The sequence below is a fragment of the Brienomyrus brachyistius genome, chromosome 12, assembly GCF_023856365.1.
Source record: "Brienomyrus brachyistius isolate T26 chromosome 12, BBRACH_0.4, whole genome shotgun sequence".
Taxonomy (NCBI): domain Eukaryota; kingdom Metazoa; phylum Chordata; class Actinopteri; order Osteoglossiformes; family Mormyridae; genus Brienomyrus; species Brienomyrus brachyistius.
The window spans coordinates 6,211,506-6,238,932 of NC_064544.1; the positions used below are offsets into that span (position 1 = coordinate 6,211,506).

Genomic DNA, 27,427 nt, shown 5'->3' on the forward strand with positions numbered 1-27,427 from the left:
TAATGCATGCTTTTGTTTCAAGTAGAATAGATTACTGCTATGCACTCCTGCCTGGTCTAGCTAAGAAATCAATTTCAAATCAAGAACTGGTCCAAAATGACACTGCCAGAGTGTTAACATGGACCAGTCCCTGGAATCACATCACAGCTCTTAAATCCCTTCACTGGCTTCCTGTGGCTTGCAGGGCTGGTTTTAAAGAGCTCTTGCTAAGTTTTAAAGGTTTACATGGTCTTACTGCGTCCTGCCTCTGTGACATGACTGTGGAGTCTGACACGGGCAGATCGCTCAGATCGCTCACTGATTATTCCTAAAACCCGGCTGAGGAGGGAGCAGCTTTTAATCACTGTGGTCCCAAACTCTGGAAAACTCTCCCAGAAAACTTGAGAGCTACTGAATGTCTTAGTACTTGACTTAGTACATATTATATCGATTAATTATAAATTATTTTAGAATTTACCCAGTGAGGTAAGGTTTACAGTCCAAGGCGAGGTAGGGATTAGAGGTCCCTGTGAGGTAAGGTTTAGAGTCCCCAGTGAGGTAGGGATTAGAGGCCCTGTGAGGTAAGGTTTAGAGTCCCCAGTGAGGTAGGGATTAGAGGCCCTGTGAGGTAAGGTTTAGAGTCCCCATTGAGGTAGGGATTAGAGGCCCTTTGAGGTAAGGTTTAGAGTCCCCATTGAGGTAGGGATTAGAGGCCCCTGTGAGGTAAGGTTTACAGTCCAAGGCGAGGTAGGGATTAGAGGTCCCTGTGAGGTAAGGTTTAGAGTCCCCATTGAGGTAGGGATTAGAGGCCCTGTGAGGTAAGGTTTAGAGTCCCCAGTGAGGTAGGGATTAGAGGCCCTGTGAGGTAAGGTTTAGAGTCCCCAGTGAGGTAGGGATTAGAGGCCCTGTGAGGTAAGGTTTAGAGTCCCCATTGAGGTAGGGATTAGAGGCCCTGTGAGGTAAGGTTTAGAGTCCCCATTGAGGTAGGGATTAGAGGCCCTTTGAGGTAAGGTTTAGAGTCCCCATTGAGGTAGGGATTAGAGGCCCCTGTGAGGTAAGGTTTACAGTCCAAGGCGAGGTAGGGATTAGAGGTCCCTGTGAGGTAAGGTTTAGAGTCCCCAGTGAGGTAGGGATTAGAGGCCCTGTGAGGTAAGGTTTAGAGTCCCCAGTGAGGTAGGGATTAGAGGCCCTGTGAGGTAAGGTTTAGAGTCCCCATTGAGGTAGGGATTAGAGGTCCCTGTGAGGTAAGGTTTAGAGTCCCCAGTGAGGTAGGGATTAGAGGCCCTGTGAGGTAAGGTTTAGAGTCCCCAGTGAGGTAGGGATTAGAGGCCCTGTGAGGTAAGGTTTAGAGTCCCCAGTGAGGTAGGGATTAGAGGCCCTGTGAGGTAAGGTTTAGAGTCCCCAGTGAGGTAGGGATTAGAGGCCCTGTGAGGTAAGGTTTAGAGTCCCCAGTGAGGTAGGGATTAGAGGCCCCTGTGAGGTAAGGTTTAGAGTCCCCAGTGAGGTAGGGATTAGAGGCCCTGTGAGGTAAGGTTTAGAGTCCCCATTGAGGTAGGGATTAGAGGTCCCTGTGAGGTAAGGTTTAGAGTTCCCAGTGAGGTAGGGATTAGAGGCCCTGTGAGGTAAGGTTTAGAGTCCCCATTGAGGTAGGGATTAGAGGTCCCTGTGAGGTAAGGTTTAGAGTCCCCAGTGAGGTAGGGATTAGAGGCCCTGTGAGGTAAGGTTTAGAGTCCCCATTGAGGTAGGGATTAGAGGTCCCTGTGAGGTAAGGTTTAGAGTTCCCATTGAGGTAGGGATTAGAGGCCCCTGTGAGGTAAGGTTTAGAGTCCCCATTGAGGTAGGGATTAGAGGCCCCTGTGATGTAAGCTTTAGAGTATTTATGAATACCTTTTTCATTGATTCTATTTTTTCTGTGTTTACTGTTATTTCTTGTATGTATATTTTAATTCCTTTCTTTTAAATGTCTGTAAAGCACTTTGTGAACCCTGTGGTTAAAACAGTGATAAATATAAAAATGACTGATTGATGTAACAAAAGCCAGGTCCATTCATTTATTCATTTACAGTACAAAGTACGTTTTGCTAATGGTATTGTGTTGCTGGGATTTTATTTTATTACCCTGCATCTTGGATTTCAAAAATCAATGAAATACAAGACAAAAAAATGAAAAATATTAATCTGGTATAGTTATTTATCCAGGAAGTCTTAGATAAGGTGGTTTGAGAGACAGACTTGAGAGGCAGGTGTAATTAACAGATCAAAGAGGGAGAAAACGGGATGGTCAGCAGTGACCTCTGCTGGCCAAATGGGACCATGACGGACAGATCCTGACACTTATGTTACCGCGAAAGCTGACACAGGGAGCACGGACTTTCCGCACATCCATGACGAATTATCAGATTATCAGATACAATTATACAGCACAATTGAAAGATATATATATATTTTTTTTTTTTATTTAAATCGCTATACCGTGACATGCTGTAACCACACTTGTCCTTAAAATCCCCTGGCTAATCTTGGTCTTAGTGATCATAGCCGTGGGTGGGAATGAGAAGAACGGGCCACTCATGCCGAAAGGAAAGCGGTGCATTAGCACCGTCTAATTGCTGCAGGCGCTACTCACGTGAAGATCCAGTCCTGAAAACGTTCGGAAAAATTCGAGAGGGGTTCAAACTCGTTATTTTACTGTCTTGCTACGTCTCTGTTCGGGGACAAACAAATGTCGGGGGCGGGGTTCACACCTGTAATTTGGCTAGGTGGATACGTGCCTGAGTCAAAGTGCCACTGTTAAGCATTTAATCACCCGAATGCAGGTAAGAAAGTTAATGCATCCTTTGCACAGTTTTCTCGAGAAAAAAAACTGTCTGAACCCACCCTCGCAACTTGCCATGCAATGTGATTTCAGTCAGACCTGTGGGCGTGTAAAGGGGTCACTAGCCTGACTGCACCGAGCGTGATCGAAGCCCAGTATTTATTTAGATGGAAAAATGAAGTCGCGAGCGATGGGAATAAAAATAGAGATTGTATGTTAATAAAATAAATTATTTAAAAATATTATAACTCAACAAATAGCATAATGGATCCATCGGGCAGAGTGGCATATTGGATCGGGCCAGCCACGTACATAATGTAAAGAGTCGCGTGCAGCAAGCGTCTGTTGTGCCATTGTTGTGTGTGTATACCTTACCTTATGGGGACACAATGTCCCCACAACGTGATGAATACCAGTTTCCTGGTCCCCAGTAAGGAAAACTCAATTGAATACAAGTCTGTGACTGCAATGCAAAAACTAAAAATGCAAAAACCCTCCTATTTTGCTTGATTACTTATGGTTGTGGTTAGGACTGGGTAGGGGTTAAGGTCGTCATGTTGGGATTAGAGTTTCCCCCATAAAAATGAATGGAGAAACCCCATAAACATATAATTACAAACCTGTGTGTGTGTGTGTGTCTGTGTGTGTGTGCGTGCGTGTGTGTGTGTGTGTGTGTGTGTGTGCGTGTGTGTGTGTGTGGTACGAGTGCAATAAAACCACCTGCTGATTAAAATTATTCATTCATGTGCCAAACAACATGGCCCATCTGTCCTTTACAATAATTATAAACATCACTATATAATAAACATTTAATAAATACCACTTCTTCATCGTCATCCTCATCAAGAACATCATCATCATGCATGTGTTTTGCATATATACATGCACAGCCCCAGTGGCCTAATGGATAAGGCATTGGCCTCCTAAGCCAGGGATTGTGGGTTCGAGTCCCATCTGGGGTGACAAACTTTAAGGTCCCTGACCACCCAAAATGCTCCAGGGCTGCTGGATGGATGGATAACTGACCTTGTGCTTAGAGCCCAAACTTCACTCCTGTCTGTACATACACTAGATGTACAAAAGTATTGGGGCACACCTCTTAATCACTGAATTAAGGTTGATAAATGATAGTTATCACGTTATGAGGACGTTGTGTCCCTGGTTTCAGTCTATCTAATCATACATTTTCAGACTGTGGAAGCAAATCAGAGCACCTAGAGAAAAGTGGCTCACTGGGAGAACACGAAGCTACAGAATAAACCGTGTCTCACTGTGCAGTTTCTTACAGGAACAACAAATAACTAAAAGCATCTGCAGTCCAATCTTTTATTTAACGTGCACATCTATTTCTACCAGTAGATGGCAGTAAAACTCCATCAATCCGGTTATACAGACACCGACTGCAGGAGAGTCTTTGTAATCGAATTGAGCGGAAGGTTGTATCAAATGAAACCAAACTAGAGTGGTGCAGGTCTGAGATATGCTTTTAAAGTTTACTAGACAACCCAGGTAGTCAAAGAAGACTAACTTAATATGGACAGGAGTGTGAATTGCTGCATACAGCAGCACAGATATTTGGACCAACTGTAACCGCTGACATGACAACCATGACATTTGGGTAATGAATTGGCGGTCACGCATTCATCATAGCCAAGAACTACACGCAGCTCATAAAGAAATTTTGAAAATGAATATCTTTTTGTGAATCATGAATTACACAATATTCTAATGCAAAAAGTGTTTAATATATAAAAACCTGTAGCATTTGCAAGAATACTTATAAGCCAGTTACTGACTTATTGGGTTGTGCTGTTGTATGAGCCGCCGAGAGGTCTATGAATAGCGGACACGGTATTTGCGGAACGTTTCCTCTCCTTTGAGTCAGTGCAGGATTTTAACACATTTCCGCCTTTTATGCGCAGTAGGCTTATGGCAGTACCGGACTATGGCTGATTTACAGGAATCCGTACATCAGGGCATACGGCTGTCAGACAGTGATAAATGATGTAACGTGGAAAAGCCTGCGTGGAACAGGGTGGCCGCGTCGGGGTGGCAGACGCGCCGTTTTGCGGGGAGCGGCCAGGTGAGGCTCTCCGCTCCGCCCGGCATGGGCACCGGCAGGGCCGCTGCCCAGGGCCCCCAGACGCTGCAGGGGGGCACGTCTCCTCCTTTTCAGTCATTATTCACCCCCATGCAGGTACTTTGACGTCAATCATAACATAAAGGTTGAGATGGTATTATTTTAGGGGTCCGTTTCAAACTTTGAAGGCAGACCTCGGTTTGCATTCGTTGCTATTTATGTATCACTTTGTTTGTTAATTCACTTCCCCATCTTCCGTATTCGTCAAATATTTTGCAAATATTGCTGTACTATGCCGTATTATGTGGATACTGGCGCTGGGGATTAGTTTTTCCCTTTTTTCCTTAATCGAGGGAGGGAAGGAATCTCCCTCGAAAATAAGCGTTTTAAGTCACCGATCCTACAGGAAGCCACCCCGGGTAACGTGGTGAATGATTAAACACACTGCGGTGCATCTGTGCTTCGCTGTCTAGGCGTCCAGACCGGCGATATGTGCATCCCGGCAGAACAGGGGCGCCATGCCGGCAGCGTGGGTGTGTCTTTAGGACCCCGCAGATGCCGTTCTTCCCCGCCGCTTACCCGGCAATCCGGCTCGACTGACTGCGCTGCCAGGCTGGGAGCTCCGGCGATCCGCTCCTCCTGCTAGTCTCTTGCAGCCCTGGGCATAGATTCACCTGGACCTTGCATTTCTACGAGGGGAAAAATACAACAAAGAAAGAATATGCTGCGGGAATGGTGTGCCTTGGCTGAGGCTGCTGCATTCGCGGCTTAAGCAGCTGTCAGTCAATATGCGCAGCTCCTCTTTCCAAAAAAATACCTGAAGAGGCTGGAGACGATATTTAATGCGTCCGATGACGGCTGCAGCTTTTCCCGACTGATATATTAATTGTGAATTTTGAATTTGCCTCTTTTTGCAGTTTGGAGGGCTGTACTGAGGAATTTATGTTTTTTTTTTTTGTAGTTTAGGTATGAACAGGCTTCACGCTGCTCTACGCCCGGTGGATGCGTTGTATCATTAGCATGACTGGAGCATCATTCCGGCTGTTATTACCGAGGAGTAAGATGTGCATTGACGTGTGAGCGCCGATCTCCTAATGCGACGCCGTTACCCCCGATCCCGGTGATCCGTCCTTCAGACTGGACTGGTTAAGGGGGCTGTACCCACATAGCTGGGAGAAACCATTAATCAAATACTGCTCTCCCCAGTAAGCAATAATGTCAACCATAGAACTGGAGCACTTTGACGAGCGGGACAAGGCGCAGCGGGCTTCACGCCGGTCCGGCTCGGGCTCGCAGGCTGGATCCAGGGGCAGCAGCCTGGTTCCGAGTCCGGCGCACAGCGCCAACTGCAGCTTCTACCGCACACGCACCCTGCAGGCGCTCAGCTCGGAGAAAAAGGCCAAGAAAGTGCGCTTTTACCGCAATGGGGACAGGTACTTCAAGGGTCTGCCGTACGCGGTGTCCGGCGACCGCTTCAGGTCCTTCAGCGCATTGCTCATGGAGCTCACCAAGTCCCTGTCGGACAGCAGCAGCCTGCCCCAGGGCGTCCGCTGCATCTACACGCTGGACGGCACAAGCAAGATAACCAGCCTGGACGATTTCGTAGAAGGTATGAGCGCAGCCCGGCCCTCTAAGCGCATGGTCCTGATCGCACGCTCCTGTATGCATGGTCCTAAGCGGCCTGCCTGTCACTAACCCCCCCGGCTCCGTGCCTGGTGAGGGTGATGGGTCACCGTGTGCCGGTCCCATCGCTGTGACCTCCCGGCGGCGGCTTTGACTTGCCTCTCCGCTGCTCTCACATTCCTCATGTGTAACAGTCCTGCCTTTTGTGTTGCATCTGTTGGCTCATCGCATAATTTTGGCACATTTCATTTAAATGGTCCGACCCCGGTTGCGACCGTAATTAATTGTGCATTACATTAGGTTAATGTAAATTAAGCAGAATAATGGAGACGAATTTTCAGTGTGATATCTGCCATGGAAATTGTGCCAAGGGGCGGGGATAGCTGGCGATACCGCCATCGCCCTGCCTGGCCATTTCCTAATGAGGCTGCGGGTAGCTTATGCCGATTCGCCTCTCAGCACCGCTGCTCCGCTCCGTGGGATTTGTCATTCATGTCTTGTCACATGGGGGGGTGGGGTGGGGGGGGAACCTCCCTCGGAGCCTTAAATAATGAACTAACCCAAAGCCGGTGAATGAAAACCACGGTGGAGATCTTTCCTAAACCTAGAGGCGTCAGACACATGCGGAGTTTCACGCGCCCCCCCCCGCCCCTCCTGCCTTCGGGGGCTGCACAAGGGCACGTGTACAGACTGTGACTCTTCGATGGGGTGTCTTACTGCATGATGCAAATGGGACAGTTGATTACAGAAGGCTTTGTCTTGGTGTTTTTCTGCTGGCATTGACAAGGGACACTTATAAAGGAGAAAATATCAGGTACTGAAATGCCAGGAGTCCTTCAAGCAGAAAGAGTAGGATATTTTTTCATTTATTTCATTTATTATGATTATTTTTTATGTCAGATTTATTTCCCATTCTTTGTAGTTTGCAGCGTTTCATGAAAACTTAAAATGTTGTGCATATTTTGTGCTGTTCAGTGGACAAAATAAGAATTAAACTCAGCAGCAGTTAGTATAAATAATATCTGCATGTATTTATGGGGGGGATAAAATGCCGCATGGAAAAGGAGTTTAATCAGAAGTGAGTAAATCGGATTTACAGACGCAGCTATTGAGGTCTTACATCAGGGTGGGGGTCGGCTGCTGGGGGATGGAGCTTCGATATGCGGCTTTTCAGAGCAACTAGAGGCCGCAGACATTAAGTGGCAGAATCGTAGGTGCGTCTGTTACAAAAGCTGCGTGATTATTTGCCGTGTGAAGGGGACCGTTCTGAAAACCGCGTCCCCACACGCCTAAGCCGCGAGTTAGGGGTACGAAGCGGGGCCCCCAGGCAGCGGAAAGCGCTATCGAGGTTGCCGCCCTTTCTCCTGTATCTGGGTGGGTTTACATTGGGCCTGAAGGCTTCCTTGCCCTATGTCTGCTGATATTGTCAACCAGCCTCCGGAAGCCATTGAGTCTGATGGTTGCTCTCCATGGTCATATAACAGCTAAGGAATAGGAGATGTTTTCCATTGAGGCCTGATGCCCCCTGTCGTGTAGGACCCCGCGCCCTCGTCACAATGCCCCCATACTCACTGCTAAACAGATTCCGAGGGAGTTTCACCAGTCGGCCAGTCGGACATCTTCCGTGGTCTTTCCAGACGCCGGCTCCAAACAGCATTAATCCTTTATGGGAAGTTCTGAGTGCGGAGCAGATCTCCAACTTCTCCACCCGTCCTTGAACTGTAGGCTTCTCTTTTTGAAGGACGGTCCAGTGCCCCACTGCACAGGACTCTCTCCAAGAAGGACTTGTCTGAAGGCAGAGGGTGGCCCTCTCCTTTCCATGTCCTGCCAGGTGTTTTGCACATTCCCCCCCCGTATGCATTAAGTCCTCCTGTGTTCATCACGTGTTTCACAGCAACAAAAAGTTGTTCCAGTGTTTGTTCATTTCAGTCATTACCGATTGAGGCTGTCTGGATTAATTACAGTTTTACCACGATGCAGATGTTCTCGTTAGACAGCCCCCCACATGTGGTCTTCCTCACTCGCCAGATCAGGTCCTGCTCCTTCCTCTTGGAGACAGTGAGGTGTCACGTCTGTGGAATGCCTTTCTTTACTTTTATCCACTTCCCCGTGACACACCTGTTTTGAGTTGAAGCCAGGCCATTTCTCTGGAAGCTTCCGCTGCTATCTTCAGCAAGAGCTTATAAGGCAGCGTGCAGGTTCGTCCTGTGACCCTCGCAGTCCCACAGCTCTCCTTTCAGGGAGCCTGCATGCCTCTGAGATCTGTGAATCCTTCCCTCTGTGTCCAGTTAATCCTTAAACAGTTTCTTGGTGTCTCTGAGATCCGTGGGTCGTTCTCTCTGTGTCACATTAATACCTAAAAAGTCAGTTTCTTCACGGTAATGAGATGGATTAAATTGTGTATTTTAAAGCTTGCAAACTGTGAGAGACTTTGCTTTTTAATGCATTATTAAATAGACGATGAATTGAGATGTTGTTATGTGAAGGAGGAAGGGATCTGTAGAATATCATTAAATAAAATTATGCGCTTTATTCTTATTGGCTGCTTTTTCCTTGTATCATATTGGCTTTAAACTTGTGATGCGGTTCCATGAATGTGACAGAGTTAGAGTATCTATCAGTTAGAATATCTGTATTGGGCGATGTTCGTTAAAAATCGGGGCATTGGCATCGGTCCGATGAGTCAATCTCGGTCGATCTTGCTTGTCGATATTTAGACTTTAGTCAATATTCAGAGTCAGCAGCACCAGAGCTAAAGACGTAACGACTGAAATAACGGAGATGATGCCATTGGACGATCGGCCATTTTCTGCAGCGAAGGATGAAGGATCCTGTTGGCTTATTTGCTGCTCAGAAGAGGGTTACGAAGTACCAGCCCACAGGTCAGTTTCATGTGGCTCATGACGTGTTTTTAATCGATTAATAATTCTGGTCAGCGGATCGATCTTTCGTTTTTCCACCAAATAAAAAAAGATGTAACGTCATTCTGCTAATCCGCACCGGCAAGCTCGACAATTTTCATTGCTGATTATCGGTAGTATGAGACAGAAATATATCGGTTATTGGTAGCCGTCAAAATTTCCACAGCGGTGTACCGCTAGATATAGTCCGTATACTGCGGGTACACCTGTGGGTATTCAGTGCTATCAGGTTCTGAGAGTTTGCACTGAGGTGACATGGCAGCTTACATGCTTATGTTTATAGTGGTGGTTGTGCTGCTCCTCCCTCTCTCCGCAGGTGAGAGCTACGTCTGCGCCTCCAGTGAGCCATATCGCAAGGTGGAGTACACCCAGAACACCAACCCCAACTGGTCGGTGAATGTGAAGGCAGGGGGGGCAAAGCCCCGCCCCACCCCGGGCTCGCCCCGCAGCAAGCCGCGCGACACCAAGGACTTCATCAAGCCCAAGCTGGTGACAGTGATCCGCGGCGGCGTCAAGCCCCGCAAGGCCGTGCGCGTGCTGCTCAACAAGAAGACCGCCCACTCCTTCGAGCAGGTCCTGGCTGACATCACGGAGGCCATCAAGCTGGACTCGGGGCCTGTCAAGCGACTCTACACCCTGGATGGCAAACAGGTAAAAGTTGAATCTGCCTGACTGCCATGGCGATTCGACCCCTTGGTGCAATTCAAGCTTCTGCCCTAAAGGGGTCTTAAGTTAGTGATGGAAGCATCTGCAGCCAGGCAACCACGACTGCTTCCTATTGGGTGAAACGGGGCTGTGATTGATAGCTCAGCGTGGTCCCACCTACAGTGGGTCATAAACAGAGGTGGGTAGTTCAGGTCCGGAGAGTAAGAGTCCAGAGCAAAATTTTATTTCAACCAACTAGTTGAGTAGTGTGTGACTGTATACTCAGCTGGTTGGTTCAAGCAAAATCTTCGTCTAGACCTTTATTCTCTGGACCTGAAATACCCACCTCTGTTCATGAAGCTCGACTTCACTGGAGCAAAAAAATTAATGTAAGCATGAAAAAAAAACGCTGTCACTGCTGGCACCGCTGTCATTGCTGTCACCACTGTCACTGCTGGCACCGCTGTCATTGCTGTCACCACTGCCATTGCTGTCATTGCTGTCACCGCTGTCATTGCTGTCACTGCTGGCACCGCTGTCATTGCTGTCACTGCTGTCACCGCTGTCATTGCTGTCACTGCTGGCACCGCTGTCATTGCTGTCACTGCTGTCATTGCTGTCATTGCTGTCACCACTGTCACTGCTGGCACCGCTGTCACCGCTGTCACTGCTGGCACCGCTGTCATTGCTGTCACTGCTGGCACCGTTGTCATTGCTGTCACTGCTGGCACTGCTGTCATTGCTGTCACCACTGTCACTGCTGGCACCGCTGTCATTGCTGTCACCACTGTCACTGCTGGCACCGCTGTCATTGCTGTCACTGCTGGCACCGTTGTCATTGCTGTCACCGCTGTCATTGCTGGCACTGTTGTCATTGCTGTCACCGCTGTCATTGCTGTCACTGCTGGCACCGCTGTCATTGCTGTCACTGCTGTCACCGCTGTCATTGCTGTCACTGCTGGCACCACTGTCATTGCTGTCACTGCTGTCATTGCTGTCACCACTGTCACTGCTGGCACCGCTGTCATTGCTGTCACTGCTGGCACCGTTGTCATTGCTGTCACTGCTGGCACTGCTGTCATTGCTGTCACCACTGTCACTGCTGGCACCGCTGTCATTGCTGTCACCACTGTCACTGCTGGCACCGCTGTCATTGCTGTCACTGCTGGCACCGTTGTCATTGCTGTCACCGCTGTCATTGCTGGCACTGTTGTCATTGCTGTCACTGCTGTCATTGCTGTCACTGCTGTCACCGCTGTCATTGCTGTCACTGCTGTCATTGCTGTCACTGCTGTCACCACTATCACTGCTGTCATGCGTCGAGGCCGTAGCTGGATTCAGATAAACGTCCCTCCTCAGCTCCCGCAGTGTAAACGAAGGCTGCCGACATATTTTAGCTGGGTAACGTAATGCACTCTTTTGGATTGTTACCATTTCTCTGTTTAATATTAGCTTTTTTGAACGAGTTCTGCCTGATGTCTAAAGCTCACGCTAATGAGCTCTGACTCTTAAAAATCCAGACAACCCAGCGTGATCTCTGACGGCCAGAAGCGGTTCTTCAGAATCGTTCCCAGAAGCCACCAGAAGCGGTGACTCGGCACAGTGTCCCATGCGGGCTCCGGGTGTCACCTTTCCCGTTGTGACTGTGCGATTTCAGCTCATTCTCAGACACACCGCTGCTGATGGTTGCAACCTGTCAGGCCTGCGCCGTAAGTTAGAGGCGTTTTAACGGCTGACGCCCTTCGCTTGTCCGATGTCTGAGAGGCAGCCTGATGGGACCCTTAGTGATGGGGTGATGGGGCCCTTAGTGATGGGGTGATGGGGCCCTTAGTGATGGGGTGATGGGCATTTGGGGCCCTCGCTGTCCAAACAGCTGTACACTCATATAACTGCCTGCCTGTCACCTTGGTGACATTAGTGTCACCTGCCATGATCTGAGCAGGTTGCCATGTCATTGTTCCATAATTACTTTTGTCACATGGACAATGGTTAAAATGACTCTTAACTGTGCTCGTCTCGACGTGGGAGACGTTTTCTGAGCCTCTTCTGGTTCGGCTTTTTTTCAAACAGTCTAAACCGTATAGCGGTCCTGCTAGTACCTTCAGAACACAGTACATTCAGAAAACCCGTAAAACAGCGTAGCCCTGGCTGGGAGGGGGGGCCGTCATTACCCATCTGCCGGTAAGCCAGCTTTAGGCTGTGAAATCACCTTATTTCTGACTGACTGGTCCTGGGCTTTGTTCAGAGGCTGTGTGTTTGTGTGAGGACCTGTGTGAGCATGCTCTGTCTTAACCTGGCTCGCTGTATCATCTCATCCGCTTTTATTAAATTACCAGAGATTCCACATCTCAATTAGCATGAGCCCAGAGCAGGGACAGGAAATGACATCGGAGGAGATGAAGGTCACGACCTCATGTATTGTCATTTCATGGAAATGGAAGCCGCCTCTCAGGGTTAGTGTACCTTCCTGACCGGTCCAGCTTCACAGTGTCAGGCATTCTTTGTGTGATGCCGAGCCAGCCGGGGTTGTGGTGCTGTGTTAAGCTTCACTGTGTCCTCCAGGACGTCTGTGTGCTTGGGGCGGGTGGGGGGCTCAAATCTGCAGGTGGTGTTGAAACCAGCACCGCCTGTATAAGTACATCTGCAACAGATAGTTAGCAGATTTCATGTGAGTATTTAGGTGTATCTAGGAAAAAACACTAAGTGCTCATTACAAAATTATATATTTAAACAATGTTTTACTCACTCTGTCTTTGTCAGTCTTTATTCAGTCCGTTGTAGTGGGTTGGTCTTTACTCAGTCCGTTGTAGTGGGTCGGTCTTTGCTCAGTCTATCGTAGCGGGTCGGCCTTTGCTTGTCAGTCTTTATTCAGTCTGTCATAGCAGTCGGTCTGATTGAGGTTTCAGTGTGATTTTTATCAGAATGAGGCTAATTCATTGTTAATTCACACTCACGTCTCTCTACTAGCCCAGGTTGCCAGGGTAATAATTAGCAGTGAGACCCGTAATGCTGATGATAATCACACGGCTTGGTCTGTATCACTGCCCCCCCCACCCTGCCAACACACCCCCAGAACACACTCTAATTTCATGCACAGGACACCTGCGGTGCTTGTGCTGGCCTGACGAGGTTCCGGCGCAGACTGAGAGTCACACAGAGAACATGGCTGGCCGTTTCTGTCTGGCATCTCCTGACTGCGTCGAGTCAAAAGGGCTTAGTTACAATTTTTGTTTCAGGAACCATCACCATTTCCAGTTTTTCCTGGTTCTAGTCCGACATGCACGACTTTTTGTACTGAGCACAGAGACTCCTCCGCGCCTCCCTCTCTGTGCCGGACACAGAGACTCCTCCGCGCCTCCCTCTCTGTGCCGGACACAGAGACTCCTCCGCGCCTCCCTCTCTGTGCCGGGCACAGAGACTCCTCCGCGCCTCCCTCTCTGTGCCGGACACAGAGACTCCTCCGCGCCTCCCTCTCTGTGCCGGACACAGAGACTCCTCTGTGCCCCACTTCCTGTGGTGCTGTGAGAACTGAGAACTGGCCCAGCATTGACGTCCCACTGAACCTTCTGGCCCCATCCTTCTGCAGTGCAGCGGCTGCAGTGTCATTCATGCAGTGGGGTTTAATCAGCACTCGCAGGATCAGGCCACAGTCTCATGTATTAATCTGAGCTTGTGTCACTCCCATCTGGCACTTAAGACCCGTCTCATGGCCCTGAAATTGCCTTTTACTGCCCAAAGCCTCTGAAATGTGAAGTGTTCAGTGAATTGAACAGGCTGTTTCCAGCATAAGGCTTGTTCTGCAGTGACACCATGACACGGCATTGAGGTGAAAAGAAACATCAAGCGCTAGAAGAAACAAGCTCTGATCTCACTGAGGGTTTAATGACAATGGAAAAAGCACTAAATATATTTTTAAAGCCAGTGTAATCTACAGACATTTTCAGCTAGAGGACTAAGCTGGGCTGCCTGTGACAGGAATAATCATTAGGGTCTGTGGTCTGCAGCTGAACACATGTGTGTTCAGCCCTCTTCAGTCTTATCAGGAGTGCGTCCTGCGATCGGTGGCTGGCCTACAGTCTGCTCGCCTTTGAGTCCCCTCAGGTTACTGGTGGACTCTAACGCAGCGATCAAGCGACCCCTGTTTAGCTTGTAAATTGTTGTGCTGTGTAATTTTCATGAAGTGATGCGTAACAGGTGGATATGACTGAAGCCTCACACCTCCAGGACTGTAGGTTCGATTCCTGCCCTGAACGTGTTTATCTGGGATAACCCTGGATGGTCCTGCAATCCGAAAGGTACACTGCTGCGTCCAAACGGGCCCTAGGCTCTTCTTACACATAGGTCCCAACCTGTACCCCCCCCACCCCACCCCACTGCGACCCAGTACGGATTACGGCTTTAAATAAAAAGTTTTGGAAGAGTCTGACAGCCTCCCCTCGATGATTGAGCGTGATAACACACAGTCATGGGGGGAGGGGGGCACCAGGCCTACGTCCCTCCCCTCAGGAAAGCGAGCGTTGCTGTGACGATACTCCAATTTAGGAGTGCCTCTGCATGGGTAATTATCGTGACCCTCCCCCCCCCCCCCCCCCCCCGCTTACTGGCGGTTTTGCGGAGCACTGCCTGGCACCCTGCTACCATGGCAACGCCACCGCCTGCACGCATCCCCCTAAACGATCACGCAGAGAAGCGTGGCTTCATTTGTATTCCTCGTGGCTCGTACCAGAGGAAGCTCTCCCTGCCCCCCTCCCAAAAGAGGGATTTGCTCTCAGAGAAAAGAACCCCCGCCCCCCCCCCCCCCCTTTGTACATGCTGCCTGGCAGTATTTTTGGCTATTAGAGTTCCGGGTTAACCTCGCACTCTCTCTCGGCATCAGTGGTAATTGGTCAGCCCTGAAGGAACGTTCCAGGTGCCTGGTTTCAGTCTTGCTGGGGTTTCGTCCTTCAGCTCTGGTTCTTCTCAGTCTCTCCCTGGAGACACTGACCAGGATGCGCGTGACCATGCCATTCCCCGTTCCTCTAAACCAAAGCTGACCAGATCTCCGCTGCGTTCACCGGCAGAAAGTGCTGCGTTGGGGTATCTTTGCATTTAAGGACGATAGATGCATCTTCTGCCCGCATGGCGGCAGTTCTGAGGATAGCAGGTAGAGCTGCATGAAACACATCACACACAATGCTCCCAGAGTTCCCTGCAAGATGCTGATTGGTTGGGACGGTACCCCTGTGTTTAAATGGATTTGCGGGGCTGTGCAGCAGCCTCCCCTCGGTTACGATGCGTCTAATTGACTCTGCATCTGCATCACGCAGCCAATGAGTTTATAACACCGGGTATGTGACAAAAATGCCCAGAGCGGCATGTAGGGGGTGGGGTTTACACATGCTGACTAAGTGTGGCACGGTGAGAAGAGGATTATGGGTAATGTGTATGATTCCCGGCTTTCTGGGATTTAACTAGGCTAACAGCCCCCGCCCTGCGGTGGACTCGCGTCCCCTCCAGGGCGTCCCCCACCCCTGTGCCCTGCGGTGGACTCGCATCCCCTCCAGGGCGTCCCCAGCCCCGTGCCCTGTGGTGGACTCGCGTCCCCTCCAGGGCGTCCCCCAGCCCCGCGCCCTGTGGTGGACTCGCGTCCCCTCCAGGGCGTCCCCCACCCCCGTGCCCTGTGGTGGACTCGCGTCCCCTCCAGGGCGTCCCCCACCCCCGCGCCCTGTGGTGGACTCGCGTCCCCTCCAGGGCGTCCCCCACCCCCGTGCCCTGTGGTGGACTCGCGTCCCCTCCAGGGCGTCCCCCAGCCCCGCGCCCTGCGGTGGACTCGCGTCCCCTCCAGGGCGTCCCCCACCCCCGTGCCCTGTGGTGGACTCGCGTCCCCTCCAGGGCGTCCCCCACCCCCGCGCCCTGTGGTGGACTCGCGTCCCCTCCAGGGCGTCCCCCACCCCCGTGCCCTGTGGTGGACTCGCGTCCCCTCCAGGGCGTCCCCCACCCCCGTGCCCTGTGGCGGACTCGCATCCCCTCCAGGGCGTCCCCCAGCCCCGCGCCCTGTGGTGGACTCGCGTCCCCTCCAGGGCGTCCCCCACCCCCGTGCCCTGTGGCGGACTCGCATCCCCTCCAGGGCGTCCCCCAGCCCCGCGCCCTGCGGTGGACTCGCATCTCCTTCAGGTTGTACCCTAGCCCTGTGTGCCCTGTGCTACATGGGATACCATCTTGGTTTAAGTAGAGATTAGTGAGATTCTCTTCTGCTGTTACAGTTCAGATTATTCCTCTCTGCCCTCTATTTTCCAGATCACCTGTCTGCAGGACTTCTTTGGAGATGACGATGTCTTCATTGCCTGTGGTCCTGAGAAATATCGCTACGCTCAAGATGATTTCGGACTCGATCTCAGTGGCAAGGCCTCTGCTAGCTTTGTGAGCGGTACGTCTGCCGTTACTCCATCTGCATACTTCTGCATTCTCAGGTCCTGGCAAATGGCTGCCTGCTCTGTTAAAAGACTTTTGGTTGGAGGACCAAGTTCCATGCATGTTTGTTTTTCCTCAGAGCATCTTGTCCATCCATGAATTCCTCTCTCCATAACTATCCATTCATACTTTGCACTACTCTTCCTCAAAGTCCCCACCCCTCCAGTATCACTGCACCTCCCCTTCTTAAAGTCCCCACCCATCCAGTGTACTTGCACCACTTTTCCAGTGTCACTGCATTTACCCCTCCAGTGTATCGTCTGACACTTCCTATACACAAGCAGCATGTGGTATGGCAGGCAGGTGTGGATACATGGCGCCCCCCTGAGGGCGGGGCAGGTGGCTGCATTTACGTGTTCCAGTTGGGGTTGCAGCTGGTTTAGGATGTGGTCTCTGGGCAGGCCCTAGTATTCTCCAGCTCCTAAGGGGTCAATGTTAGGGTCCAGGTTCACTCTCCGCTTACGCCTTCATTCTTTATTTATCTCCATCCTTTTTGTTGGGCAAACGCCACCTGCGTGCCTAGAAGCATTTGTCCGGGTGTCAGCGGGCTGAACCGTCAGCAAGGCCCCCTGCCGTGACGAGCAGGTGAAATACCTCTTTTAAAGCCAGCTGTCAGTAACTGAAGGCCTCAGCAAGCAGGAAGGTGGTGAAGCTGCCAGCTTCCTGTGGCGTGTTTATGTTTCTGAAGACAGTCAGTTAGAAAGCTGCCATTGGATGGAGGAGTGCACAGGTGACGAGCCAATCCTGCGTCGCACCAGCAATCTGGAGTATTTACGCTGTTTACTTTTGTCAGTTTTCCTGACTGGACGAGGCTGCTGAGAGCTAAGCTGCATCTATGGCTCCACCCTTACGCTCTTTCTAGGTGCCGTAGGAACTGCTGGCTGTCATCCCATCTGCAAGGCCGCTCCGCTCTTCCTCTTCATTCTCAGTCTTCCTCCGGTGCTTTTTCTCCCTTCTTCTGGCTCCTCTCTCTCAGACCCCGTCCTGGCGTCTTTCCTCAGCTCGGTCCGGAAGCCATTCAAATGCAGAAAGCAACTCTACTGTCCGTCAAAAGCTGGGGGCTTGTCGGGCGGGCCAAAAGGAGAGTTCAGGCTGTGGGGGGAGAGAGGGGGGGTGTCAGGGGGCACAGTGAGCACGAGGTGAGCCTGGGCTTCAGGGGGAACGTGCTAGAACATGGTGCAGAGGAGACACTTCCCAGCTGGTTTGCCGGGGCTCGTATCTGCCTTGATTCTCGTCTTGCTCTTTTCCGCAGAGTGCCGAGGGCTGAAGTCTTCATCTTCTCAGGCTCCAAGGCCTTCCGGGTCCAAAAGCCCAGGTCTGCAGCGTCGTAGCAAACCCTCGGCCACAGGTACGGACCATGTGAGGAGTCGCGTTTCCTAACCTTCAATTGTCGTTTTATTTACATCACATTCCCATAAGATGCCACACTCAGACCTTCAGAGCCCTGTGCTGAGGAGCCTGAGCTGTGAGTCTGGGCTGCCTCATTCACACAAACGTCCCTCACATCTGCCACCCGCCATTCTGTTATTTTTCCTGAAAGAGGAAGATTTGTTGAGCCCAGAAGGAACACTGTTCTTCATGATGAGGTCTTGGCCAGGAGCTGGGAGATGTTCTGCTGAGACCGAACCCGAAACGAGCTCTGTTTGTTTCTCAGACGTCCTGATAAACAACTGATGGCTGAGGGAACCCTAAACCCCGAGGCGGGAGGCTGGGATATGCAGACAGTGCTTGCTAATTATGTTAAGCTTGTTTAAGGGTGAGACTTCGCAGTGTAATGGTGAGACGCTTCTCTCCTACCATAAGCGGAGGGAATGAGAGCCCAGTGGCAGGTGAAGGCGGTCGTCTCGCCTCTCCATCTTCAGCGCCGCCGAAAATAACATGCCGATCCCATGCAGACGCTGGCAGTCTTCCAGGCTTTCTCCAATCCGTTCTTTGACTTTTCCCACACAGTCTGTTAGGTCCATAAGTGCTCATGCACCGTCAGTAATTAATAGAGAAAGCTTTTATTAAGAGAGCAGATAAGTGAGTGTGATTCCTCATCCGTGCTTCATTATGTGGACAGTTTTAGGCAAACTCCTCACTGCCATGTTACCGCATCCAACTGTGCCCAGTGCTTTGCCAGAGCGAGCCAGCAGGGGGCACTGTCAAGCCGTACAAAGTACAGCCTTGTCCCTGTGGAGATGGGCGAACCTCACTGTGACCCATTAGTAACGCTCTGTTTGCTGCCCTACACACTCCCAGATGCCTGAAAACCACACAGCGCCTCCCGAAGGTTAAAACAGAAAATGTGTGGCCTGACGTGTGACAGTTGTACTCCTCTCCTAGGTTGGTGATTGGAAAGACTGAGCATGACCTCATTTCCTGCATATAGACAGACTGAACTTGACTTCGTTTCCTGTGTTCCTGTGTACAGACAGGCTGAACACGACCTCGTTTCCTGCGTTCCTGTGTACAGACAGGCTGAACACGACCTCGTTTCCTGCGTTCCTGTGTACAGACAGGCTGAACACGACCTCGTTTCCTGTGTTCCTGTGTACAGACAGGCTGAACACGACCTCGTTTCCTGCGTTCCTGTGTACAGACAGGCTGAACACGACCTCGTTTCCTGCGTTCCTGTGTACAGACAGGCTGAACACGACCTCGTTTCCTGCGTTCCTGTGTACAGACAGGCTGAACACGACCTCGTTTCCTGCGTTCCTGTGTACAGACAGGCTGAACATGACCTCGTTTCCTGCGTTCCTGTGTACAGACAGGCTGAACACGACCTCGTTTCCTGCGTTCCTGTGTACAGACAGGCTGAACACGACCTCGTTTCCTGCGTTCCTGTGTACAGACAGGCTGAACACGACCTCGTTTCCTGTGTTCCTGTGTACAGACAGGCCGAACACGACCTCGTTTCCTGTGTCCCTGCGTACAGACAGGCTGAACACGACCTGGTTTCCTGTGTTCCTGTGTACAGACAGGCTGAACACGACCTCGTTTCCTGTGTACTGAAGTGTTTTCAGGTTTCAGGGTTTCAGAGTTTACAGGGAAACAGAAACACTTCAGCATTATGATCCCTAAATTTTACGTTTTGTGTTAAGTTCCCATATAACAGTGAAATATCCTCCTTTAATTAAAATGTAACACAGCTGCTGTTCTAAAATAATTTATTCTTTTAAGAGCTATTGAGATATTGACCTACTGCCCCCCGCTCCAGCTGCCAGTCAGAGGTCTCCAACCAGGCCGACCAACTCCCCCAGCCCCAGCAGCAGCGCGCTGAGCTGCAGGGTAAGCTGGCCACCACTAGGTGGCGATTCCGTAGGTAGGAGGGTCAGGGATTGTCCAGCTCATTTGTCATTGAATGTATTGATTCAGCATCCGGACTGTTTTAGGTAAAAATGTGTTCAGATGAAACCAACAAGAGGGATTTAATGCGTCTGCTTATGGATGTGGGCACATAAATAATGTCTGCAGTACTATATTGGTGAGATACTCCATGTGGTGCCTTTTAGTGTGAGCTGCTTACAGCTGTGTCGTGCTCAGCAGTCACTCGCCCTCAGCATCATCCCTGCCTAGATCCCTCACCTTGCTTGGTCACCATGACTCAGATTCCGGCTCTGTCCATCCGGAGGTTTGCTTTCGCATCCGTCTCTCTCTTCCCAGCTCTCCCCGCATCGCGTCTCCGCCTCCAGCGTGAACAGGGCTGAGGATGAGACTGAAGACTCAAGCCCAGAAGGTAATGTCACATGACCCAGGAGCTCGGCAGACCCTGCCCATGGTCCGACTCTCACCCAGTCAGACCTGGCCTGGCCCAGGAGGCCCCCAGACCAACGGGGGCAATAAGAAAACCCCTCTGCCATGAGATGCATTTGCAAATGTAAGGGAGGGGGGCAGTCAACTGTGAGTGGCTGTATATGCATATGCCCGGCTGAGTGGCAGTGGCGAACCATGTTCTCTCGTCAGCAGTGAACGGAAACACTGTGCAGGCCTCCTCGGCCATCCTGGACAAGTACAAGGTTGGGAAGGTCATCGGAGATGGCAACTTCGCCGTGGTGAAGGAGTGCGTAGAGCGGTAGGTCCGGCGGTCACGCTGAGGTCGCGCTGAGGTCGCGCTGAGGTCGCGCTGGTCCTGCTGACGTGCGTGAGTCGTTGGCAGTGTTTGCCTGGTGATGCTCGTCTCCGGTGCCCCGCAGGCCCAACATTTTCAATCCACGTGGCCACATCAGTGCCAGCAGGAGACGTGACAGTGAAGCAGTTTGATATTTTTAACATTTCAAAGCTGTATAGAAATATTATTATGAGTCTGCAGACAGAAACACCCTTGCAGCACGTGTCTCATGCTGAGCGGAGGGCCGGCTCACGCTCAACCCTCCCCCTCCTTCCCACACGGCGTTCGGCTGACGGCCCCCCCTCCCAGCACGCAACACTCATTCATTTCTTTTTCCTGTGCTTCTTCTTTGACAGGGCCACCGGGATGGAGTTTGCCCTGAAAATCATTGACAAGGCCAAGTGCAGCGGAAAGGTGGGTGAGGTCACCCCTGGAACATGCCGGAAGCCGCGTGTGACCCGGGTGCCTGACATTGTCGATTGACAGGAGCACCTGATCGAGAACGAGGTGGCCATCCTTCGGAGGGTCAAGCATCCCAACATCATCATGCTGATCGAGGAAGTCGACACACCTGCAGAGCTCTACCTGGTCATGGAGCTGGTCAAAGTAGGGTCAGCCCCGCAGCTCACAGCCGTCCTCAGTCTCTAACGGGGGCCCTGATACACAGTGCACACGCCCCATGACATTGAGAGGGACCCTCAGTGCATGTAAAAAGGCATATTAGACAAGTGATTTAAGAGCATGACTGCCACCTGGCTTTGGGAGGGTGTACTACACTCCAAACTTCTGATGGTACCTCCCTGAGTGGCATAATGTGTGCTTTTCGTGACATGTGTGGAGTCAATAGATAGGATAACAGGGTCTAAACTAGCCATCGTACTAAATCAAGGTAAGGTCACTCCAGCAGGTCATGTAGTTATAAGGTTACAGTCTACCTGGTCGCTGGACTGACTTATGTAGGGTTTGTAGTGCTGTTGGTAGGTGGTATCGTAAGACTAGTATGGATAACGGTGTATCGTGTATCTGCACAGGGTGGAGACCTGTTTGATGCCATAACCTCCTCTACCAAGTACACAGAGCAGGATGCGAGTGCTATGGTCTACAACCTGGCCAGTGTCCTCAAGTACCTGCACAGTCTGAACATCGTGCACAGGGACATCAAGCCGGAGAACCTGCTGGTAGGCAGCGGGTCGTCACGTGCCGCTCCGGGGTCAGAGTCAGGGCCGTGCGAGAGCACATGCCAGTCTGATCGCGACTAAATGGCCTTTAGATGACAGGCGGGATTATTTGTCTGGACTCCAGCTTTTCAGTACCAAGTGGACATTTACTTAAGGCCACAGTTTGGTAAGCAGATCAGTAATGTGCATCAAATTATAATGAGATGCATATTCTGACGCCCAGAAGTTAGTCATCTGCATAAATTTGGTGTACGCTGATGGTTATTAGATTCGGCTAACGGAGCATGCAACATACGACTGCTTTGGTGAAACGCGGAAGCGATAGACACTGAAGTGGCGGTGAAGAAAGGGACAGACCAGCAGCCACAGCGTCTTTTAAAGGAGGAGGTATCGTGGGTAAACGAGGTAAAAACATGTCAGTGGTGCGGTGGCACTTTTTGCAGATCAAAGTCTAACGTTTGCTGAACATGAGGATGCGGCAAATTTATACATATTACCAACTTCTGGGCCTCACAATATGTATCTCATTAATTTCAGGCACGACTAACCTGCGTACCAAATTGTCGTTGTAAGTAAACGCCTGTATAGTACCGAAAAGTCCGCAACTGGACAGATATTTACACCCATCACTGCACATGCGCCATAGAGTCGCGGTGTGATATTGTGTGACCCTGGCCAGAGATCGCGAGGAGGATCTCCGTGTGGTTATCTGCTGGTCTGCTGAAGGCTGCCAGTAATCAGTGCCACGGCTGCTCAGGTTCCTGGTCCGGTTCTGCCTTCACTGGCTCCGTCGATCCCACAGGTCTGCGAGTACTGCGACGGCACCAAGTCTCTGAAGCTGGGAGACTTTGGCCTGGCCACCGTCGTCGAGGGGCCTCTGCACACCGTGTGTGGGACGCCCACCTATGTCGCCCCGGAAATCATTGCTGAGACTGGGTAAGGATAGGAGGGAATTGGGGGGGGGGGTTCCCTGTGATCCTGAAGCTGTGATATTTGTGTTGTAATGGAGGGGTCCTCACTCCGCCGTGTGTGGCCACAGGTATGGGCTGAAGGTGGACATCTGGGCGGCCGGTGTCATTACCTACATCCTGCTATGCGGCTTCCCCCCGTTCCGCAGGTCAGTGTCTGTGTGTCGACACGTTTCACCCGCTTACCCGCGGAGGAAATGCCATTGTTATATCTTCATTGCACATATATCATCTCCTAATTTATTATTATTACCTGTTTTAAAATATATATTATTCCTTCATCCATCCATCCATCCATCCATCCATCCATCCATCCATCCATCCATCCAGTTTCCAAACTGCTTATCCAACTGGGTCATGGGGGGTCCAGAGCCTATCCCGGAAGCAATTGGCACGAGGCAGGGAACAACCCAGGATGGGGGGCCAGCCCATCGCAGGGCACACTCACACACCATTCACTCACACATGCACACCTATGGGCAATTCAGCAACTCCAATTAGCCTCAGCATGTTTTTGGACTGTGGGGGGAAACCGGAGTACCCGGAGGAAATCCCACGACGTGGGGAGAACATGCAAACTCCTATTATTCCTTCATTTCCATAATATTTTTTGGTCTTTTGTTTGTGTGTTGTTTGCATGATTTAATCTGTACTGTCTTTGCACTGTGTCCATTTACTCTGTTTTACCCTACATGCCGATCAGTGACGTTTATCTAACCTCATTTGTCTTGTGCCTCAGTGAGAACAACCTGCAGAAGGACCTGTTTGAGCAGATCCTGGTGGGCAAGCTGGAGTTCCCGTCTCCCTACTGGGACAGCATCTCAGACTCAGCCAAAGTGAGCACACGAACCCCGTAACATGTATAATTCCCACCCAAAGTGAGCACACGAGCCCCGTAACATGTATAATTCCCAGCCAAAGTGAGCACACGAGCCCCGTAACATGTATAATTCCCAGCCAAAGTGAGCACACGAACCCCGTAACATGTATAATTCCCAACCAAAGTGAGCACACAGGCCCAGTAACATGTATAATTCCCAGCCAAAGTGAGCACACAGGCCCAGTAACATGTATAATTCCCAGCCAAAGTGAGCACACGAGCCCCGTAACATGTATAATTCCCAACCAAAGTGAGCACACAGGCCCAGTAACATGTATAATTCCCAGCCAAAGTGAGCACACGAGCCCCGTAACATGTATAATTCCCAGCCAAAGTGAGCACACAGGCCCAGTAACATGTATAATTCCCAGCCAAAGTGAGCACTGGGAGGCCAGTCCTTCACAGACAGTGTTGCATTGAGCCTGGTGCCAGTCCGGCACCCTGGGGGGGGATGCCAGTCCTTCACAGACAGTGTGGCATTGAGCCTGGTGCCAGTCCGGCACCCTGGGGGGGATGCCAGTCCTTCACAGACAGTGTTGCATTGAGCCTGGTGCCAGTTCGGCACCCTGGGGGGGATGCCAGTCCTTCACAGACAGTGTGGCATTGAGCCTGGTGCCAGTCCGGCACCCTGGGGGGGATGCCAGTCCTTCACAGACAGTGTTGCATTGAGCCTGGTGCCAGTTCGGCACCCTGGGGGGGATGCCAGTCCTTCACAGACAGTGTGGCATTGAGCCTGGTGCCAGTCCGGCACCCTGGGGGGGATGCCAGTCCTTCACAGACAGTGTTGCATTGAGCCTGGTGCCAGTCCGGCACCCTGGGGGGGGATGCCAGTCCTTCACAGACTGTGTGGCATTGAGCCTGGTGCCAGTCCTGCACCCTGGGGGGGATGCCAGTCCTTCAGAGATGAAGGTCACCCTGGTCCATCCTAACTGAGAATTCGCTGCAGGATGAGGAGGGGGGGGGGGAGTGCAGCTTGTACTCCCTTTCAGGGATTGGCTGACACTGTCTCACACCTGCAGGTACCCCTCTAAAAAGTGGGTGGGGCTGTAACTGACCATGGGGCATTTTTTGTTTCTGTTTAAGGAGCTGATTGGCCAGATGCTGCAGGTGAATGTGGAAGCCCGCTACACTGCCGAAGACGTCCTCGCCCATCCATGGGTGACGGTAAGCAGGGGTCACTGCTTTTCCATGGCGTCCTTCCTCATGCCGGCGGTCCATATCCACGGCAACTGGTTGCACTGGCATCCATGAAGTAGCATGAGCATATTAAGTAGGATCATGCAGCGTGGTGAGAAAGTCAGATGGTCTGAACTGCCGCAAGGTGAGCAGCGAGAAGTATGGGCTCGTCCCACATTGGAAAGCCCACGGTCGCGTGAAAACGATGCTTTAAATGACAATGGTAAAGTGCATCTGGAGGTAACACCTGTGTGGACAAGCAGCACTCATACCTCCTGCTGGACGGATTATCCCTCGAGTGTCATGAGGCCATGCCCTTCCTCACCAGCGGCATGGGGTGGCATCTGCTTGTCTTCCAGGATGATGTCATGGTGGAAGGCAGTGTGAGGGTGGAGTCTGCAGAGCCCAATGAAGCAGGAGAGGAGGACGAGAGCCCTGTGGGAGCATCTGTCGCCATGGTGAGGCGCTACTCTTACACTCGGACAGGACAGTGCATTCAGGGGTAACGCAAATGGGATGGAAACTCAGGGTGATTCAGGCCACCAAGATGTGGCCCCTGAACATGCCAGAAGGGTGGTGGTCGGGGGGGGGGGGTGTTTCTGTCCTCGCCACTTGAATTCACTATATTCTATAAATACCTTTTTCATTCCAACATATAGTTACTCAGAGAAACAATATTAATAATCTAATTTCACGGCACTGGATTGGTGCCCGAGTGAGAAGCCTGTTTGAATGCAGTGCAGTCAGCAGAGCAGGAAGCTCTAGGAATCTTGCATACTGGAATGCTGCCTGCGGAATATAAAACGGAATATTCCGGGCTGTGACACGGAGCGCATCGTCTGCAGGGGCCGGGGTCTGTGGCTGTCCGTCACTGGGAGTGAGCTCGCCGACTGACGGAGGCTGCCTGGACTTTCACTGTAATGCGCTGTCGGTGCTGGGCCTGAGGCAGTTTAGGGCAGCTGCAGGGAAGGACAGTGCAAACCGCCGCCTGCTGCTCTCTGCAGTTTTTTGTCCTGTAGATGGAGGGCTCGAGTCCCCAGGGAGGTGTGACTTTGTCGTACATGGCAGCGGCGACCGGCTGGTCTCCGATCCCTGTGAGTGGGCTACTCCCCGAGTGCGTGGCTGTGAGTGCCACGCTCCCCTCGGCTCCAGGGCCCCCCGAGCATGTGACTGTAGACCCCAGGGAGGCCCCTTGCTGCTCTAGCTATCGAGCTGCGCTCAGCAGACTCGTCTGATGTCCCTTTCCGTTCGGCTGCACGTGCCGCTCGCAGGAGCTCAGGACCATTCCTCCTGATGTCCTCTGCCGCTGAGCGCAGCTCTCCTACGGCGTGGCGCCTCTCAGGCACGTCTGAAACGAAGCGCTGAGGACTTGCTGTCCGCGGAGCTGCTCTTCTCATTCAGTCTCGCTTCATATGTTCAGCACCGAAACCTGGATGGCTGATGCTGCTGCTTGGTGTGGGAGATGCTCCTTTTTCATGCAGCGCCTTGTCGCTTTCGGCAGCTGCTTTTATGTAGGGGAACGAGCTGTTTTAACATTACAAATACACGCCTTTATAGTCAGCCATGTATTCACTGGACATTCTGCAGTCGTGCATCATTTTGCATATGGTGATTATTTAAATATCTATTTTTATTTAAATGTAGGTTTTAGAGTTATGCTGCAGGCCTAATTATGAATATTAATTGTATATTTTATACAAAGACAATTGAATGGAAACCTAAACACATTTGTTAGAGTTCCAGTACCATCTAGTGCTGGGAAGTGGTAAGGCTACTTTCACTGCTATGCTGCAGTATCTCGGCAAATGTAGAGAAACATGTTGCCTTATATAAACTAACCTGACCCAGTGGTCATAATGTGCCAGTAAAGCTTACTAACGTAGCCTCTAGACGTCTGCTTGAATGCTGTGCTACATTAACTGCTTTTATCCCTCTGCTCTTTTACGCCTGCCTGGTCACTCTGCTTAGCTCCAAGATGACGGTATGTACTGCCACCTGCTGGTGCCTTTAGTCAATTCACATAAGCTGAGATTTAAAACAAAAGTTCAATAATAAAGAACATCAGTTACAAATGGTAAAAGACAATCCAAGAATTGATTTTAAAAGGGAATTTTATTTTCAAAGCATGTTAACATGCCTGACTCTGACGTGTCATGTAGGAAATGTACCGTGACCTGCTCACTTGTGTATCCGTCCATCCCGGTCCCTTCCATCCCTCCATCTCATGAGCTCGCTTGTGTACCCCCCTGTCCCGGTCGCTTGCCTGTCTCCATCCTGCTCACTTGTCTCATTGTCCTTTTCTGTCCTGTCTTCCTCTGCCAGAGTGACACTTTGTCAAATGTGTTGCTGTTGTTTCTGTCATTGTGATTCAATGCGTAAAAATTCTTCTGGCCTGGTGTGCTGATGGGGGGGGGGCAGTGTCCTGTCCCCGCTTTGTGGGGGCAGTGGGCCGGGCCGGGTACCATATGACTAATAGCTGTTTCCTGCTTCTGTCCAGACGAGCACAGCTCCAGGTAAACAGCACCCTGTCCTGTCCAGAGGCCCATGGTGGGACACCTTCCAAATCCCCTCACTGCCTGTCACCCTCCTCCCAGTGCCAGTGGGGAGTTTCAGCAGGGGCCT

General features: G+C 51.2%; 1 protein-coding gene and 1 non-coding gene across 2 annotated transcripts; both read left to right on the top strand.

The window, feature by feature from the left end:
- The first annotated feature begins 3,683 nt into the window (after positions 1-3,683).
- Positions 3,684-3,756, top strand: trnar-ccu (transfer RNA arginine (anticodon CCU)). Its single transcript has one exon. It is a non-coding gene; the product is annotated as a tRNA-Arg (tRNA).
- Positions 3,757-5,460: 1,704 nt separating this feature from the next.
- LOC125704776 (serine/threonine-protein kinase DCLK2-like) lies at positions 5,461-27,401 on the top strand. Its single transcript, XM_048970786.1, has 17 exons — positions 5,461-6,483; positions 9,735-10,069; positions 16,340-16,469; positions 17,766-17,861; positions 19,713-19,783; positions 20,159-20,231; positions 20,459-20,567; positions 20,960-21,017; positions 21,090-21,209; positions 21,635-21,781; positions 22,584-22,717; positions 22,821-22,898; positions 23,489-23,585; positions 24,713-24,793; positions 25,165-25,263; positions 26,774-26,786; positions 27,303-27,401. Exons 1-17 carry the CDS (start codon positions 6,090-6,092, stop codon positions 27,320-27,322), a joined length of 2,055 nt encoding a protein of 684 aa, XP_048826743.1. The 5' UTR covers positions 5,461-6,089; the 3' UTR covers positions 27,323-27,401.
- Positions 27,402-27,427: the final 26 nt, after the last annotated feature.

Coding starts and splice junctions, on each gene's coding strand:
- LOC125704776 (XM_048970786.1), top strand. CDS start 6,090: ATGTCAACCATAGAACTGGAGCACTTTGACGAGCGGGACAAGGCGCAG. Junction 19,784..20,158: donor GCAGCGCGCTGAGCTGCAGG/GTAAGCTGGCCA, acceptor CTCTCTTCCCAG/CTCTCCCCGCATCGCGTCTC. Junction 20,232..20,458: donor TGAAGACTCAAGCCCAGAAG/GTAATGTCACAT, acceptor TTCTCTCGTCAG/CAGTGAACGGAAACACTGTG.